The sequence below is a fragment of the Salmo salar genome, chromosome 06 (assembly GCF_965601325.2).
Source record: "Salmo salar chromosome 06, fSalSal1, whole genome shotgun sequence".
Classification (NCBI taxonomy): Eukaryota; Metazoa; Chordata; class Actinopteri; order Salmoniformes; family Salmonidae; genus Salmo; species Salmo salar.
Window position 1 is genome coordinate 69680164 of NC_138296.1, and position 18233 is coordinate 69698396.

Below are 18233 nucleotides of genomic sequence, written 5' to 3' on the forward strand. Positions count from 1 at the left end.
GCGCGCGCACACACACACACACACACACACACACACACACACACACACACACACAGAGAGAGAGAGGGCAGAGGTAGGATGAAGCCTCACAGGCCACTGAAACAGATGTCATGCTGAGACTGAGCTGAAAGAATCCTTTTGTCTCTCAGTCCCAGACGGTAACCTCAGGCTCACAGACCACAGGCACTGGACACACACTGTCTTTTTATAAAGACAAGGCAGCTTTCTGAAGGCAAGGACAAGCTTTAATCTTCACCAAAACCGTTTCTCATTCATAATGTCAGTTGACTAAACAGGAATATGAATGTTTTGACATACAGTAAGTACAGCACTGTACTCACGCCTGTGCAAAGTCTAGATATAGACTTTGGTGGCTCTAAAATGTAGGCTAAATGACATAATCATATGAAGTAATGAATGGAAGTGTTTTAAATAGGACAGTGTTCAGTAACTATTTACCTTTCTCAGCAGGCAGCAGATCCTCTCAATGTTCCGGAGTCGCTCTCTCTGAAGGGGCCAAACAGGAAACAGGAAACAGTTATATCCTTACATTAAATATACATATGGAAACACAACAGTTGCCTAAATGAGGTGCATCAGTCCACAAAATAGGGGAATTTTACAGACCTTAGTGACTAGACTAGAGAGTGTAGTGAGCCCATCTGTCTAGCCACCAAGGCCTGTAGTACATCTGTAACAAGCTGGTAAGAATGACTGTGGTATTCCGGAGTGTTCAGGGTAGCATGATTTGACTGGCCTGTGAGACTGGATTTGCGCTGTGCAGGCCTACAGTGAGACATGGAGGAGGCTAGTTCCTTCCTCCCCACCTCTGGTGAGCTCTAAGCAGACGCTGCATTTTCCTGTGTCTGTCTGTGTGTGGTGCTGGGACTTTGTCAAGCCAACCCAGCAATGCTTAAAGCACTTGTCTATCAAGGGCCATATTTAGAAAAAACAATGCCAGACGAGGCGAGGAGGCGGGCACTACTTATTGAATGGCGCATCTGAGCAGCATGGCACATGGCGATTACATAGAAACGTTTCCTATTTTGGTCTCTATCAGAGACTTGGTTGATGTGCTATCTGGAGGATGAATGGTATATGAATGACGTCCAAACAGGCTTATCAGCCACTGCGGGGTGCTGGTGAAAAGGCCCCCCACTACAGAATAACCTCTGGTGGATATAATTCATCATGAGGCCCACTGTACGCCTCTAAATAATGTAATCTGAGGTAACACTACTGTAGAGGAGCCAGCCTAGCGTATGTTGGAACTAAGACCATTGTAATGGTTCTACGGGCACACTCTGTCGGGGAAATGTGCAGTCTGGTGGCTAATCTTGATTTGAGCATCAGACAGTTAGTCTCTGCCATTTTTATCTCTCATCTCAAAATCTGATAGGGCACATTATCTACACTTCAGCCTGCTTGAAATTGTTTTGGGTAAAGACGGTGGAACATTTCTTAAATTACCTCCTGTTACTATACTGTTATTCAATTTTAAAAGTGCAAAGCGTCTTGACATGTTTTAAATTCACTTTCAATGTTCACTTTAGCTTAAGTCCAATCCACTGTCTTTAAAATGGAGAAATGTGCTATTAGGTAGAAGTATGAAAGAGGTTGGGGTTGAGGAGATATGAAATTGAGCTGCGGGTAGTCTCATATACATTCATGAACTCAATCTGCAGAGTACTTTCATGTTCTCCAAACAGATATTGCTCCCTCCCCCTGTCCTCTCACGACCCACTGCAGCACATCAGCATAAGAAAACCACAACATCTATGAGAAGATACAGTAAATTAGCTCTATTATGAGACTGCAGCACCTTATTTGGGGCGAACCCGAATTTTCCTCTCCTCTCTCCATCTTGAGGAGGAATATGAACGAGGTCATGCTAATATATTCCAGTGGCAGCCATGGAGACGGCAGATAACTGCCGACGTATCAACACTTCTCATTAGCAAGCAATTAGACTGGGTTCGCGTTGAAATGTTACTCAGCAAGAATTTGCTTGACAAGCAAGTGTGCCGGGGCACTGTAAATATGATAAACAAATGTAAACTGAGGCTGAGAAGGGAGAGGAGAGAAGGAGAAGTCTGAAGGAACTGTTGAGAAAAGAAGAGGAGTGTTTGTCAGGTTAGAAGGCCTTCTCTGGAGTGTACCTTCACAGAGTACACTAAAGTACACACAGCACTTTGTCGGAGGACTGAATGGATATGGGCTAATTACTGGTTCACTTCCTGCAGGAGAGGAGAGGTGAAATGACGATCCAGTAATAGGGAGGTTGATGTATTGTCAGTATTGTGCAGGTAGTTCGCTTCCTATTGTGACTGAGGACTTGAGATCTGAGGTCTCCGTGCTTCTAACACTGCCGAAAAAGCCTTTATTATGAACCCTGTTTTCTAAGGGAGTGGGGTTAAGGCAGTGAGCCAACAACCCAAGTTCAGTATCCGGTCAATTACATGGGCCAGTGGTTACCTAACCTATAAAGCTTTTGTAGTTTTCCTGTGTCCAAACAAGTTAAGAAACCCACTGATTCTAGCCAGGACCCACTCTTACAGTAATCTAAACCACCAGGTCCTAATTCACCATTTGTGGAAACAATAACATAGAATTTTACTAAAGAATGAATTAAAATGTAACCTATACAGTAGTATGAGCACATGGGTAGTATGCAATTCCATGACCAGTCTAGGGCAATACAATCATAACACAAGAAATACTCCTCTCTCTGTATGATAATGAAACTATGGACACTCCTTCTCTGGAATTAATTTATTCACTGTTTTATCAGTCAGATTTGAAATGCGAGAGTAAGATGATATTATTTGCTGCGGGCCATCATAGCTGATAGAAAGTTAGTCCAGAGTTGGAGAAGCAACAGATGTAATCAGCATCACAAAGGACAAGCAGGGCCCTGAGCGCTGTGGGGAATATTAAAGCATCATGTTTTCGCATCAGGCGCAGCACTGGTGTGTCGTCTGAGAGTCTCAGAAGAGATAGGTAGCTAGGCACTGATCTCCTCAAAATAAACAACATTGACAGGGCTGAAATACATCTGGGCCGAGAGTGCGTCCCCATAAACTGCAAGACCCAGAGGACGTGTATACTAACACACGCACGCACGCACACACACGCACACACACACACACACACACACACACACACACACACACACACACACACACACACACACACACACACACACACACACACACACACACACACACACACACACACACACACACACACACACACACACCAACTCTAGGAATAAACCTACTTTTTTCAGTCCACTGTTCTCTGTGTTGGTACTACTACCTATTATAGTCCCAATAATAAGAGGCCTTGTCTTTATACCTGTGCCTGTAGCCCCAGAACCATAGATACTCACAGCTGTATGTTTGTGTTTGTGGTTTGTGTGTTTGCCTCTCTCTCTCTCTGTGTGTGTGTGTTGTGAGAGCCTGGTGGATCCTCCCTGCGGTTCCTCCAGGGTCAGCCCTGACTCCCAGAGTGCCCCCTGGGGGAGGGGATGATGACAGTCAGCCCCTAATTAGCCTGCTGCCTGGGTGTGAGGCTGAGGTACCAGAGGTGGCAAGGGTGGCAGGGGAGCAGGGTGGTGCCCAGGGAGGAAGCCATCAATCTCCAACACTCCCCTCAGGACTCATGATGTGGTTGAGGTGGAGAGTGGGAAGGAGAGAGGGTGGGAAGGAGAGAGATGGAAGGAAGGAGAGAAAGAGGGAGGGTCGTATCCATGTCACAGTGGATAGGACGGAGGCCATGGGGAGAAAGACAAGTTGTGCAGTGGACTTCACTAAAGACCTTCTATTTCAAAGTATTTAAGTTGCACAGTGATAACGACACGTTTTGACTTACTGTTAGTCTCTCTCTCTCTGAGATCAAAGGGATTTGTATCAAGTGTAGCATCCAGATGCAGTTAATGATTACATGCAACGCAAATGCGGCAAAATCTGACAGTGTTGCTGTAATTTGAGATAATTTTCAAAGCTACGACAATGACTTCCAAGAAAAGTAATTCATAAATGTGCATTTTGAAACTGCTCAGCAATCCTGGTCCATGAGTACGTTGTCTCTCCATCCAACTTTTCAAAGGACACACAGCTGTCAAAATTCAAGTGCTGCGACAGTACAGTAAGTCAAAGTCACCTTCAAACTACAGTATGTTGTCACAGGAACATCATACATAAACTGCTCAAATCACTAAGGGAGTCAGAGGGATTAAAAAACAACAAACCCCAGAGGGAATCAAAGGAGAGGAACGATAATTGATTCAGAGTGTGCATCTGAAATGGCACGACATACTGTAGCGCATCACTTTTGACCATAGCCCTATGTAGGCCCTGTTAGCCCTATGTGGGCCCTGATAGCCCTATGTGGGCCCTGATAGCCCTATGTGGGCCCTGGTAGCCCTATGTGGGCACTATAGAGGGAATAGAGTGTTATTTCAGATGCAGCCAGGGCGTTGCAGCCTTTAAACCTGTGATGTGAGGTATCTACCAGTCAGTCAGCCCCAGTCCGGAGGAGGAGGTAAGGAGGAACAGAACAGCATGCAGCCAGCTGCTTCCTGTATTATTAATGCAGAGCTGCAGATCACACATCTCTGCCAAGCCCATACACACACACACACACACACACACACACACACACACACACACACACACACACACACACACACACACACACACACACACACACACACACACACACACACACACACACACACACACACACACACACACACACACACACACACACACACAACAAAGTTGCACACATGCGCAGACACACACACGCACGCAGACACACACACGCAGATTCAAACACACGCACCACATAATTCCCCAAAACAATCATCACATACACCCAAACTCACACTAACGCACAATAAACACGCTGCGCACACACACATATTCCCGAAAATACACTCATGACACATCATACACAACACTTGTCACATGCTCACATATTCCACACACATTCGCCACGCTGAACTGAGAGCATGTTTGACAGTAATACATGAGTAACATGTGAGTGTACTACCACAGCAGAGAAACATACATACCGCATGGAGTGGATTGCCCTGATCGATGGGGACCTTAAAGTCTGCCTGCAGCTCATCAAAGGCTGTTATCTGAGAGAGAGTGAGAGCGGGAGAGAGGGGGGAAACGTGTTTTAGATCTCTGTTAACACCAGTCTTTATCAGTCACAGTGGCTGTGTTAGTACCTGTGTCACTGTCTGTGTCAGTGGCTGTGTCACTGTCTGTGTCAGTGGCTGTGTTAGTACCTGTGTCACTGTCTGTGTCAGTGGCTGTGTTAGTACCTGTGTCACTGTTTGTGTCACTGGCTGTGTCAGTACCTGTGTCACTGTTTGTGTCACTGGCTGTCAGTACCTGTGTCACTGTCTGTGTCACTGTCTGTGTCAGTGTCTGTGTTAGTACCTGTGTCACTGTCTGTGTCAGTGGCTGTGTTAGTACCTGTGTCACTGTTTGTGTCCCTGGCTGTGTTAGTACCTGTGTCACTGTCTGTGTCAGTGGCTGTGTTAGTACCTGTGTCACTGTTTGTGTCACTGGCTGTGTTAGTACCTGTGTCACTGTTTGTGTCACTGGCTGTCAGTACCTGTGTCACTGTCCGTGTCACTGGCTGTGTTAGTACCTGTGTCACTGTCTGTGTCAGTGGTTGTGTTAGTACCTGTGTCAGTGGCTGTGTTAGTACCTGTGTCACTGTCTGTGTCAGTGGCTGTGTTAGTACCTGTGTCACTGTCTGTGTCAGTGGCTGTGTTAGTACCTGTGTCACTGTTTTTGTCAGTGGCCGTGTTAGTACCTGTGTCACTGTTTGTGTCAGTGGCCGTGTTAGTACCTGTGTCACTGTTTGTGTCACTGGCTGTGTCAGTGGTTGTATGGGCCATCTGAGAAATAGCACAGTGTTCACAACACAGCGTGACCAGCAGGATCAATTAGACAGATAGACAGACAGAGCAGCAGTAGGACTCTATAGAGACAGTGGTTATTACAGTGTTATCCCTGTGGCCATACGGAGGCACAGCAGGGGCAGAGGCAGGGAGTCTACAGTATATGTTCGTGTGTGTATGTAGCTGAGTCCTCTGGGTCGTGCGTGTGTGTGTATGTATGTATGCCTTTGTTGTGGGGTTATTGGCAAATATTTGTGCATAAGTGCGTGGTAGAGGGGTTTTACTGAAGACAGAGAGCAGCTGGAACAGTAGCATGATGCTGGGCTGGGTTATTTCCCCTGGTCCACACACACACAGCCAGACATATTTCTCGGTGGTGGGATTCTGTCCTGTTCTACTGTGTGTTGATGCTTCCACAACACACAGTAGAAGGAGCATTGATGGCAGACAGCATGGATGGACTGTTTGTAAACACCTGGGGCAGTGGGGTGTGATGAGTAGGGCTGTTGCGGTGACTGTATTACCGCCACATCGGCGGTCACAAGTCATGAAGGCAGTCAAATTCCACATTACCGTTTAGTCACGGTAATTAGACATCTCCAAGCTCTGATGCTGCTGATGGTCATTAGTAGCCTACCAAACTTGATAATTGCCTGGTACTCAGCACTCTGTTGTCCCTCTAATCACTCTGACATCAATGCAAATGTATTAGAAAATCTAATCAAACACTTGATGAGAGCCCATGAGCTCATGTTGCGCAACATTTCTATAAGCTGTGCAATTGCGGGAGAAAACAAAGTGATGGCCACTAATAAAAAGACGAGGATCTCATCAGCTTTCTATAGGCTAGGCCTACTATATTTATTTCTCAACTTTCCTAATATTAAGAACATTGCTTCTCTTTACAACAGGAGTATAGCCTACCTGGCTGGCATGAAAATAAACCACGGGCAAATGCGTCCTCCATTCGCTATTTAAGTGCAAAGATTACATGCATTTTTTTTACGATGCCCCTGTTGCGAGACAGGTGCATGATAATGGTCTATTCTAAATCCAACCACACTTATTTAGTACATGTAAAGACAAGATTAACTCAAGAATAGTCTGATGGGTGACAATATTAGCCTAGCACTTGTGAATTATATATTATCACTTGTGAATGATGCCCAGCATAAGAAATAATGCCTTTTTTTTCTACTTTTTCTAATCATAGTCACACACCTCATGTAGTCTAGCCTATAGGCCTATATGTTTTGATAAGGTTTGTATCACAACTAATGTGGCCAAATAGCTTCTTAAAGTTAAGCACATTAATCATGAATCATTAATCCCCTTTACAAGGGGTGTAGAGTGTAACTGGCATATATAAGCAGCGAGTGACTTTCAAGTTTGGGGATGATCATTTTTAACATAATAATTCCATGTGAGAAATTGGCAAGAAACTGAAGATCTCGTACAACGCTGTGTACTACTCCCTTCACAGAACAGCGCAAACTGGCTCTAACCAGAATAGAAAGAGGAGTGGGAGGCCCCGGTGCTCAACTGACAAGAGGACAAGTGTCTAGTTTGAGAAACAGACGCCTCGCATGTCCTCAACTGGCAGCTTCATTTAATAGTACCCGCAAAACACCAGTCTCAACGTCAACAGTGGAGAGGCGACTCCGGGATGCTGGCCTTCTAAGCAGAGTTGCAAAGAAAAAGCCATATCTCTGTCCAGTGTCTGTGTTCTTTTGCCCAACTTAATCTTTTCTTTTTATTGGCCAGTCTGACATATGGCTTTTTCTTTGCAACACTGCCTAGAATCGCTTGAGTTTTAAGTTTGGGGAAGAATATTTTTACCATTAAAATCCACCTTTATAATAAAATAATTGCATTTGCGGTCACTTTTGATAATGGCGTTTTCCGCTAATGGAACATTCACGCTTATAGCCTACTACCACGTGCACATTGCTGCACTTATTATAATGAGAAGAAATAGCCTAATAGTTTATCCACATTAAGATAAACGTTGCGTCAGCCACATTGCATAAAACATGCTTTTTGATGCTAGTGGTTGTATTCATTTGGGATCTATCGCATCCCACAACTGTCCCAGACTATGTTTGGAATATATATTTCTTGCACAGAATAGAATAGGTCGACCTTTGTACTATGGGCGATAATAGATTGACATAGGCTAGTGCTTTTGCTGTTCGTTAGGCTTACTCATCTTGTTGACTGATGAAAAGTAAATGTGGACAGTTTTTCCAATATCTTCAATATGTACCTTGGAATTGGATAAGGATGCGCGCATTTGTGTTTGTCTTCACCTGTAGCCTGTGAGAAAATTGTGAATGAGAGACTATTGGAATGTGTACATCCTGCTTAAAGAACAAAGCAGAGCTCATGCCTTTCAAGCAACTTTTATCAAATCATTAGAGTCATCATGCATCCTTACAATTTATTAAAAGTGTAAACATATAGCCCAACGTTTGTAGAACAACTAAAGTTACATTAATAACTCTAAATTAAGCACATAGGAATACCTATTTCTTTGTTAACTACTCAACACAGAAGAGCCGCATGTGCGCACTCCCTCAAATTGTGTCACGGTTGTCGTAGGAAGGAGCGGACCAAAGTGCAGCGTGTGTGTCGTTCCACATTTTATTTTCACTGTGAAACTTTGCAATACATACACAATAAACTGAACGAACAAAAACAACAAACCGTGACACAGCGTAGAAACATACACTAACTCAGAAACAATCTCCCACAAACCCAGGTGGCAAAAACCCCTACTTAAGTATGATCTCCAATTAGAGACAACGAGGACCAGCTGCCTCTAATTGGAGATCATCCCAAACAAAACCCAACATAGAAATACAAAACTAGAACCTGACAACATAGAAAAACTAAACTAGAAACCCCCCGTCACACCCTGACCTACTCTAACATAGAAAATAACAGCTTTCTAAGGTCAGGACGTGACATATTGTTTGGAGAAAATATTTATATTTTATTCAGTTTTGTTCAATTGTATTATTCATACTACAAAATAATATAAAATAATGCCACAGAATTATAAGCAAGTTTGTCTGCTAAATGAACTAGTGTAGCCCACAGTCATTTGGCATAGCCACATCAGGACCTAACATAAGGACAACTCAGAGTATGCTATTATTTTCTTCTGAAATACGCTACAATTTCTTCATATCATGTTTCTTTAGACCTGTCTAAATTAAATAATGGATGTATTGTGAAGGTGTAGGCTATATTACATGGATTTATTTGACTTTGAAAATGTCTTGTAGGCTATGTGTGGAAGCCAGGAGATGCTAAATGTGTTTATGTTAATTAAAGGTCAATTACCGTGAGACCGACAGTTATTTGCTTGACCATCACTGGCTGACAAAATGTTGTGACCGCCACAGCCCTAGTGATGAGAGGATGAAATATTCTGTAAATACACACCATATACAGTATTCATGCTTATTATCCTCATCATATGAGGAGACATCTTGGATGCACACAGTTGACATCAGGTGTATGTGTACGTTACATCCATTCATGAGCATGACTGGCCACAGACAGTTGACTGGCAACTCAACTGTTGTTGTCTGCTTGTTTGTGGGAGACCCTGACCCTCTTTGGACACGTCCCCTACCTTATGTCACTGCCATACTGCATTAAAAATAACACCTCTAACATGATGCAGAAAACATCAATTCCAATGCAAAAGACTACAAGTTTCATGTTCATAATATTAAGCAGCTATGGCTACTTATTCAGGAGGATTTTAAACCGCCTGAGATGGGTTCATTTTCTCAAGGTACATTTTTAATCAACCCTGAGCAGAATACAATTAAAATGGTTTGATGACTGGGTGCAGTACATCTCTAAAACTGGAAAGGTAATCATGGACTGAAAGGTCTGTTCTGGACTGCACACAGTCACTGCAGGCTGATGCTCTACATGTGTGACATGTGCCCAGTGCAACCGCTTGGAAGCCTCACAAACGTTTCCACGGTGCGTGGCGATTGCCCATTTGGGGATTGCTGCTCTTTTTGAAGTGGCAGCCGGCAGCAGTAGCAGAGCTACATGGGGGGAATGGACTTTATACTGTGTTTTTATTTATTTTGCGTTTACTGAAGTTTTCTATCCAAAATGATTTAAATGACATGGCGCCGTATGTGGGGAGGGATGGTTCAGCTTCCTCATGATTGACTGGCCTTACATGCTCACATCTGTGTAGGCCTACAGTATATCTCCAAAGACCAGCATGACAATGTTGTTCTTTCCCCCAGATCAGAATAACAAAATCCCTACCTCCTTTCGCCAGAAAAATTAAATTGAATAAAACTGTATTGTCCATTCAGGATGGGACATTTTTCTTTGGCATCACCTTATGTTTTAAGCATCACATACACATACAGTAACAGTTAAACATTTGGACACACCTACAGTACTCATTCAAAGGTTTTTCTTTATTTTGACTATTTTCTACATTGTAGAATAATAGTGAAGAAATCAAAACTATGAAATAACACACATGGAATCATGTAGCAACCAAAAAAGTGTTAAATCAAAATATATTTTATATTTGTGATTCTACAAAGTAGACACCCTTTGCCTTGATGACAGTTTTGCAAACTCTTGGCAGTCTCTCAACCAGCTTCATGAGGTAGTCACCTGGAATGTATTTCAATTAACAGGTGTACCCTGTTAAAAGTTAATTTGTGGAATTTCTTTACTTCTTAGTGTGTTTGAGCCAATCAGTCGTGTTGTGACAAGATAGGGCTATCTACTGTATACCACCCCTATTTGGTAAAAGACCAAGTCCATATTATGTCAAGAACAGCTCAAAGAGAAAGAGAGACGACAGTTCATCATTACTTTAAGACATGAAGGTCAGTCAATCTGGGAAATTTCGAGAACTTTGAAAGTTTCTACAAGTCCAGTCGCAAAAACCATCGAGCGCTCTAATGAAACTGGCTCTCATGAGGACTGCCACAGGAAAGGAAGACACAGAGTTCTCTGCTACAGAGGATACGTTTGTTAGAGTTAACTGCACCTCAGATTGCAGCCCAAATAAATGCTTCACAGAGTGCAAGTAACAGGCCTATCTCAACATCAACTGTTACGGATGATCTTCGCATGTGTGGTTCACACTGTGAAGCATGGAGGAGGAGGTGTCATGGTGTGGGGATGCGTTACTGGTGACACTGTCTGTGATTTATTCAGAATTCAAGGCACGCTTAACCAGCATGGCTACCACAGCATTCTGCAGCGAAACGCCATCCCAATCTGGTTTTGCACTTAGTGGGACTACAGTATAATTTGTTTTTCAACAGGACAATGATCCAACACACCTCCAGGCTGTGTAAGGACTATTTGACCAAGAAGGAGAGTGATGGAGTGCTGCATCAGATGATCTGGCCTCCACAATCACCTGACCTAAACCCAACTGAGATCATTTGGGATGAGTTGGACCACAGAGTGAAGGTAAAGCAGCCAACATGTGCTCAGCATATGTGGGAACTCCTTCAAGACAGTTGGAAAAGCATTCCAGGTTGAGAGAATGCCAAGAGTGTGCAAAGCTGTTATCAAGGCAAAGGGTGGCTACCTTGAAGAATCTAATATCTAAAATATATTGAGATTTTTTTAACACTTTTTTGGTTATTACATGATTCCATATGTGTTATTTCATAGTGTTGATGTCTTCACTATTATTCTACAATGGAGAAAATAGTAAAAATAAAGAAAAACCCTTGAATGAGTAGGTGTCCAAACTTTTGACTGGTACTGTATATTCTCACATCATATATGTTTAAACGGGTTTCATGATCACAACTATTTCATACAGTTGAAGTCGGATGTTTACATACACTTAGGTTGGAGTCATTAAAACTTGTTTTTCAACCACTCCACAAATTTCTTGTTAACAAACTATAGTTTTGGCAAGTCGGTTAGGACATCTACTTTGTTCATGACACAAGTAATTTTTCCAACAATTATTTACAGACAGATTATTTCACTTATAATTGTCATGACTTCTGCCGAAGTCGATGCCCCTCCTTGTTCGGGTGGTGCTCGGCGGTCGACATCACCGATCTTCTCGCCATCATTGATCCATTTTTCATTTTCCATTGGTTTTGTCTTGTCTTCCTACACACCTGGTTCCAATTAATTTAATTACATGCTGTGTATTTAACCCTCTGTTTCCCTCATGTCCTTGTCGGAGATTGTTTGTGGATATGTGTTCATGTATTTTGTATAGGTGTGCGACTGGTATGTTTACTCATGTTTATTTTTGTGTACGTTGGTTTGTTGGAGTTTGTTTTATATAAATTAAACTACTCCAGTTACACCAAGTTGGTTTCTCCTGTGCCTGACTTCCCTGCCACCTACACACACGACAATTACAATAATTTACTGTATCACAATTCCAGTGGGTCAGAAGTTTACATACACTAAGATGACTGTGCCTTTAAACAGCTTGGAAAATTCCAGAAAATTGTGTCATGGCTTTAGAAGCTTCTAATTGGCTGATTGACATAATTTGAGTCAATTGGAGGTGTACCTGTGGATGTATTTCAAGGCCTACCTTCAAACTCAGTGCCTCTTTGCTTGACGTCATGGGAAAATCAAAAGAAATCAGCCAAGACCTCAGAAAAAATTGTATTGGACCTTGTGAAGATGCTGGAGGAAACAGGTACAAAAGTATCTATATCCACAGTAAAACAAGTCCTATATCGACATAACCTGAAAGGCTGCTCAGCAAGGAAGAAGCTACTGCTCCAAAACTGCCATAAAAAAGCCAGACTATGGTTTGCAACTGCACATGGGGACAAAGATCGCACTTTTTGAAGAAATATCCTCTGGTCTGATAAAACAGAAATAGAACTGTTTGGCCATAATGACCATCATTATGTTTGGAGGAAAAAGGCGGAGGCTTGCAAGCTGAAGAACACCATCCCAACCGTGAAGCAGGGGGGTGGCAGCATCATGTTTTGGGGGTGCTTTGCTGCAGGAGGGACTGCTGCACTTCACTAAATAGATGGCATCATGAGGTAGGAAAATGATGTGGATATATTGAAGCAACATCTCAAGACATCAGTCAGGAAGTTAAAGCTTGGTCTCAAATGGGTCTTCCAAATGGACAATGACCCCAAGCATACTTCCAAAGTTGTGGCAAAATGGCTTAAGGACAACAAAGTCAAGGCATTGGAGTGGTCATCACAAAGCCCTGACCTCAATCCCATATAAAATTTGTGGGCAGAACTGAAAAAGCATGTGTGAGCAAGGAGGCCTACAAACCTGACTCAGTTACACCAGCTCTGTCAGGAGGAATGGGCCAAAATTCACCCAACTTATTGTGGGAAGCTTGTGGAAGGCTACCCGAAATGTTTGACCCAAGTTAAACCATTTAAAAGGCAATGCTACCAAATACTAATTGAGTGTATGTAAACTTCTGACCTACTGGCAATGTGATGAAAGAAATAAAAGCTGAAATAAATCATTCTCTCTACTATTATTCTGATATTTCACATTCTTAAAATGAAGTGGTGATCCTAACTGACCTAAGACAGTGACTTTTTTACTAGGATTAACAGTCAGGAATTGTGAAAAACTGAGTTTAAATGTATTTGGCTAAGTTGTATGTAAACTTCCAACTTCAGACAGAGCTGGATGCGTTGGGGTAATGAGAAGTTCAGCAGAAAATGCAACAAAACACAAAAATAATTAATTCCTAAATTGCAATGACTCTTTGTGCAAGGTAGAGAACACTATAATCTTTATTATAATATTTTGTTATATTACTAAATTACATGTTTATATTTAAAATCATTACTGCCATGGTATTTTAATGGTTTCATGAGAATGACCTTAATGTTTTGTACACTCACAGCCTGCAAGATTAAGATAAATGTTATTATACTGCACATAGATCGAAATTATAAGCAATATGTCCTTCCCACGTAACACCATGCTCAGAGGCCAGTAGCATTGAGTGGAGGAGTCAGTGTGAGGGTTCGTTAGACTTGTGAATGTCCTGTACTTGCTAGAGGCACCAGTATGAGGCACACATTGAATCAGCAGGAGGGAAACCACTAATACATATGACTCCTTCACAGTTCCCACCTACGCTTACTAACCGGCATCCATTAAATGTCAGAAAAATGAAAACAACATATGGCCACCATGAGATTGAATGATGTTAACTTAACGTATGCCCTCTTCGCCAATGGGGCTTAACACATCATATGGGTACGGAGGGTTTTCCCATAATTCACTGGAGCTGTTCACATGGACCTGTTAATGGACACTCATAATACATCATGACAGACCTGGGTGATATGGACAAAAATAAATTGACTGAATTATCACGATAACAATCAATTGAACAATACGTTTATAACATTAATGTGCATCAGTTCCTTCTTTATACCACCCTTAAAACTACTACTACTACTACTACTACTACTACTACTACTACCACTACTACTTTGAATGTTGTGGCTATCATTGGCCCGTTTCATTTCAAACTTCACATTCTTCTAGTAAAGGCTACTTATCGTTATTATCGATATCAGTAAATTGTCCCCGATAAATGATCGGGATCGATCATTTTCGGTTTATTGTCACCCAGCTCTACATTAGGGGCTCTGGTACACCGAGGGAAATCACTCAACCATTTTGTGTCTGTGTGTGCGGAGCAGTGTGGAGTTTAGGAGAACACAGTTAACCTTGTATGTTAATTAAAATACCCTCTAATCTGTCACAAGCAGTCCCAGTAGTGATGGTGTAACTGGGATTACATGATTGACTAATGATATTTCAATCTGGACAGAACCTAGCTAACTAACCAGTGAGGAGTGACTTGTAGGAGTGTCGATCAACCTTGAGCTAGTTTGCCATGGATTAATCAATTAGGATTCATCTAAAGTGCATTTGTTACAACACGTTAAAGTAGATAGACTCAAGGGTTTCAGATCATTCAAAGAACTTGACGACTGAACGTCAGCTTGTCTTTGGCACTAACATGAAAATGTGATGTGCGGTCTGGACATGTGAAGAAGCGTCATCACTGAGACTGAAATGATGGTTTCTTGGACACGACATCTCAACAAATCATATACATCAGTCAACGTCGTGTCTGACAGGGTTCTCATCAGTCATCCCCCAGTACAGTACACGCCCTGTGAGAGATGAGGCTGCTTGTTAACAGGCGGCGATTAATGACAAGACATGTACTGATATTCCAAACGTCCTTCCTTCTGAGTACCTTTCCCTCTGTAAATATGAGAGCTCAGACAGAGGAGTTTAGAGCATGTCAGGAGAGGAAAGAGGAGGATATGTAGGGCATGTTAAAACCTGTCAGGTCCACTTAAAAACAAGCAGAACTATAATAAACCTGTCAAGTAGAGGGATAAGATAATGGGCAGGACAATTAGATGAAAGACAGTTAAAAATATTGTTCCTCACTGTAGCATGTATGGGCACATTTCACTGTCAAAGTGCATGGGACCATGTATTGCAATCACTCAGATCGTGTCTAGATGACAGCCATGCTGTAATGTGAAAAGGGCTGATAATTTAAAACCTATTTTTTTTCTCTATAAATGTGATGGTAGACTGCATAACAGGCTATTCCCATTATGCTTACTTACTGTACAGTGAATACTGTAGCTTTGTCTGTATCTCATGCCCGTGTTTGTGAATGAGAATCTGTCTGCTAGAGATATCTCCACCCTGCCATCATAAGCATTGTGGTTCCCATATGTCTCAGTTTGGTTTGGAACATGGTGCTTTAAGAGATCACGGGTTGTGGGTCTGATTCCCGCATGGCCCAAATACATTGAAATGTGTATGAGTTGTAAGTCATTTCGGATAAGAGTGTGTTAAATGACCACATTACAGTATATAACAGTGATATAAACATAATGAAAACAGCTATGTGTGAGAATAATGTTCTAGGTAATAAGCTGTGTAACTGTAATGTGTTCTTCAATTCCTGAGTTGCAGACAGTCTCATTATATGCTAGATGGGATTTGTCCACTGCTCTGTAGTCCTACATGGGCCTGACAGACAGGTGCCATGCCTCCTCCTGTAATTGCTGGGCCTCAGTAGTACACCTGAAGCTCTTCAATCTCAGGTCTGTTGCTATGCAAAGGCACGCCGGGGGCCAAGGGCATTGCGACCTGACCCAAATCTGCCGTCACATAAAACGCCGCAGGAGGGCGCGAAGGCTTTGAGAGTAAATATTTCGATTATTAAAATACTGTAATGCATTCATATTGGAGTTTCTGTATTGCAGGGATTTTAACAAAGACAATAACGCCCAGATACAAATATGAGGGAGTGAATTTGTCTCAGTGGGCCAGAACAGCGTGTCCAACGTCTCCAACAGATTTCACCAAAATTCTAGAGCGGTGCGTAATGCCCGAGTCAAGCTAATTATTGTAAAACCTTTTGATAAAACTATATTTAACAAAATATGCAATAACAAAATAAAACCGATATGACCATCATGTAGTAGAATGAAGTGAAAATGAAAGCCAAGAATTCTGTGTTGGGCTGAACGTCCGAGATATAGGTGCACACCTGTCAATTTTGGGATTATTTTTTCCCCCTGCCCGTTAGAGCTGGTGGGTGGGTTTACAAAGGAAGCATTGAAGGAGGCATTGAAACTGCACCTTTCGAAACATCAAATAATGTATTAATTATCTTGAGCAAGGCACTGGGGATGTGAGCAGGTAAATACACACATTAGCCTACGCACCATTACGCAATATTATCCATAACCATTCAAAATCCCCCAAAAGGCGGTATTTTTTTAAAACTCATAACACAAATAATAATTATATATCAATAAAAACTCCACTTACATGCCAAATCGCAAAGAAGATCAGAGAAGCACAGAGGACCAGCGACAGCATATAGCAGAAGGCAGCGAAAGTGAACATAATTGAATACCACGAGGAATATCTCCCAAAAGAGGACTCGGCTGAATTATTTTTTTAAATGATTATGTTGCCATGGCAAAAATAAGTGATAATGACACCATCACTTAGCCCTGAATGTTGCAACAAATTGTTGCAAACGTCCAACGAAACGCTCGTCCGCGGTCTCACTTTGAAGTCCAAACGTGTTGCCGCTAAATGTTTTAATTGGAAATTAGACCAGTGGACTCGACGTGGTGAAAACGGACAGACATTGTTACACAATAGCAAAGTCCAAGCGAGGTCTTGAAATTGATATCAAGAGATCCAAATGATGCACAAAAGCATCCAGGTTAGGAATACTGCTTTTGACAGGTAAATGTTATCCATACAGTGACTAAAGAGAATCTTGTCGGCTACTATGTGATGGTATCTCCCCAACAATCCTGGCACTAGGCATAATAAACAGCGTCTTCAAACCACAGTTAACCTATAGCTCCACCACACCGAAGGCGCAGAGTCTGGCGCCCCAACAGGTGGATTTAAAGGGCCAGCGTTCAAGCTGTAGGGTTTATCAACTGTATCTTCCCAATTCCCATTCAAAAGCACATGCTTTTTAGGCTTCATTTTGTTTTTTACAACTATAGGCTACTCTAGGCTATATGGTTGTCATGTGAATAGTAGACAGAGCATCCCACATAAGCCACACATTCACATAGACAGGGTTTAAAAATCAAAGAACGCCTAAAATTATTCCATAGATTATTTAAATTTTGAGTATAGTTTGGATGGATATATTGTGATATATTGTGATGGAGTTACAGATTGTGCCAAAGCCTTTGCCAATTTACGGACATTTGACAGGGCACCATTATGAAGAAGTCATATAGGTCTTGGCTATAAAAAACGTTTAATAGCCTACCACAATTATACACTATATATACAAAAGTGTGTGGACACCCCTTCAAATTAGTGGATTCGGCTATTTCAGCCACACCCGTTGTTGACAGGTGTATAAAATCGAGCACACATCCATGCAATCTCCATACACAAACATAGGCAGTAGAATGGTCTTACTGAAGAGCTCAGTGACTTTCAACGTGGCATTGTCACATGATGCCACCTTTCCAACAAGTCAGTTCAACAAATCTCTGCCTTGCTAGAGCTGCCTCGGTCAACTGTATGTCCTGTTATTGTGAAGTGGCCTAATCGGCCAACATCAGTGCCCGACCTCACGAATGCTTGTGTGGCTCAATGGAAGCAAGTCCCTGCAGCAATGTTCCAACATCTAGTGAAAAACCTTCCCAGAAATGTGTAGGCTGTTATAGCAGCAAAGGGGGAGCCACTCTATATTAATGCCAATGATTTTTGAATGAGATGTTCG

General features: G+C 42.2%; 1 protein-coding gene across 2 annotated transcripts in view; it reads right to left on the reverse strand.

Moving 5' to 3' along the window:
• Window positions 1-17343, reverse strand: part of LOC106607867 (protein cornichon homolog 3-like) — a 43904-nt gene extending 26561 nt beyond the window's left edge. For both annotated transcript variants that reach the window (XM_045720890.2, XM_082976926.1), the window contains exons 1-3: window positions 16796-17343; window positions 5081-5149; window positions 460-507 (exon numbers count right to left, since the gene is read on the reverse strand). In XM_045720890.2, coding sequence (XP_045576846.1) covers window positions 460-507; window positions 5081-5149; window positions 16796-16873 — 195 coding nt within the window. In that variant the 5' untranslated portion in view covers window positions 16874-17343. The remainder of the gene's footprint in view (window positions 1-459; window positions 508-5080; window positions 5150-16795) is intronic.
• Window positions 17344-18233: the final 890 nt, after the last annotated feature.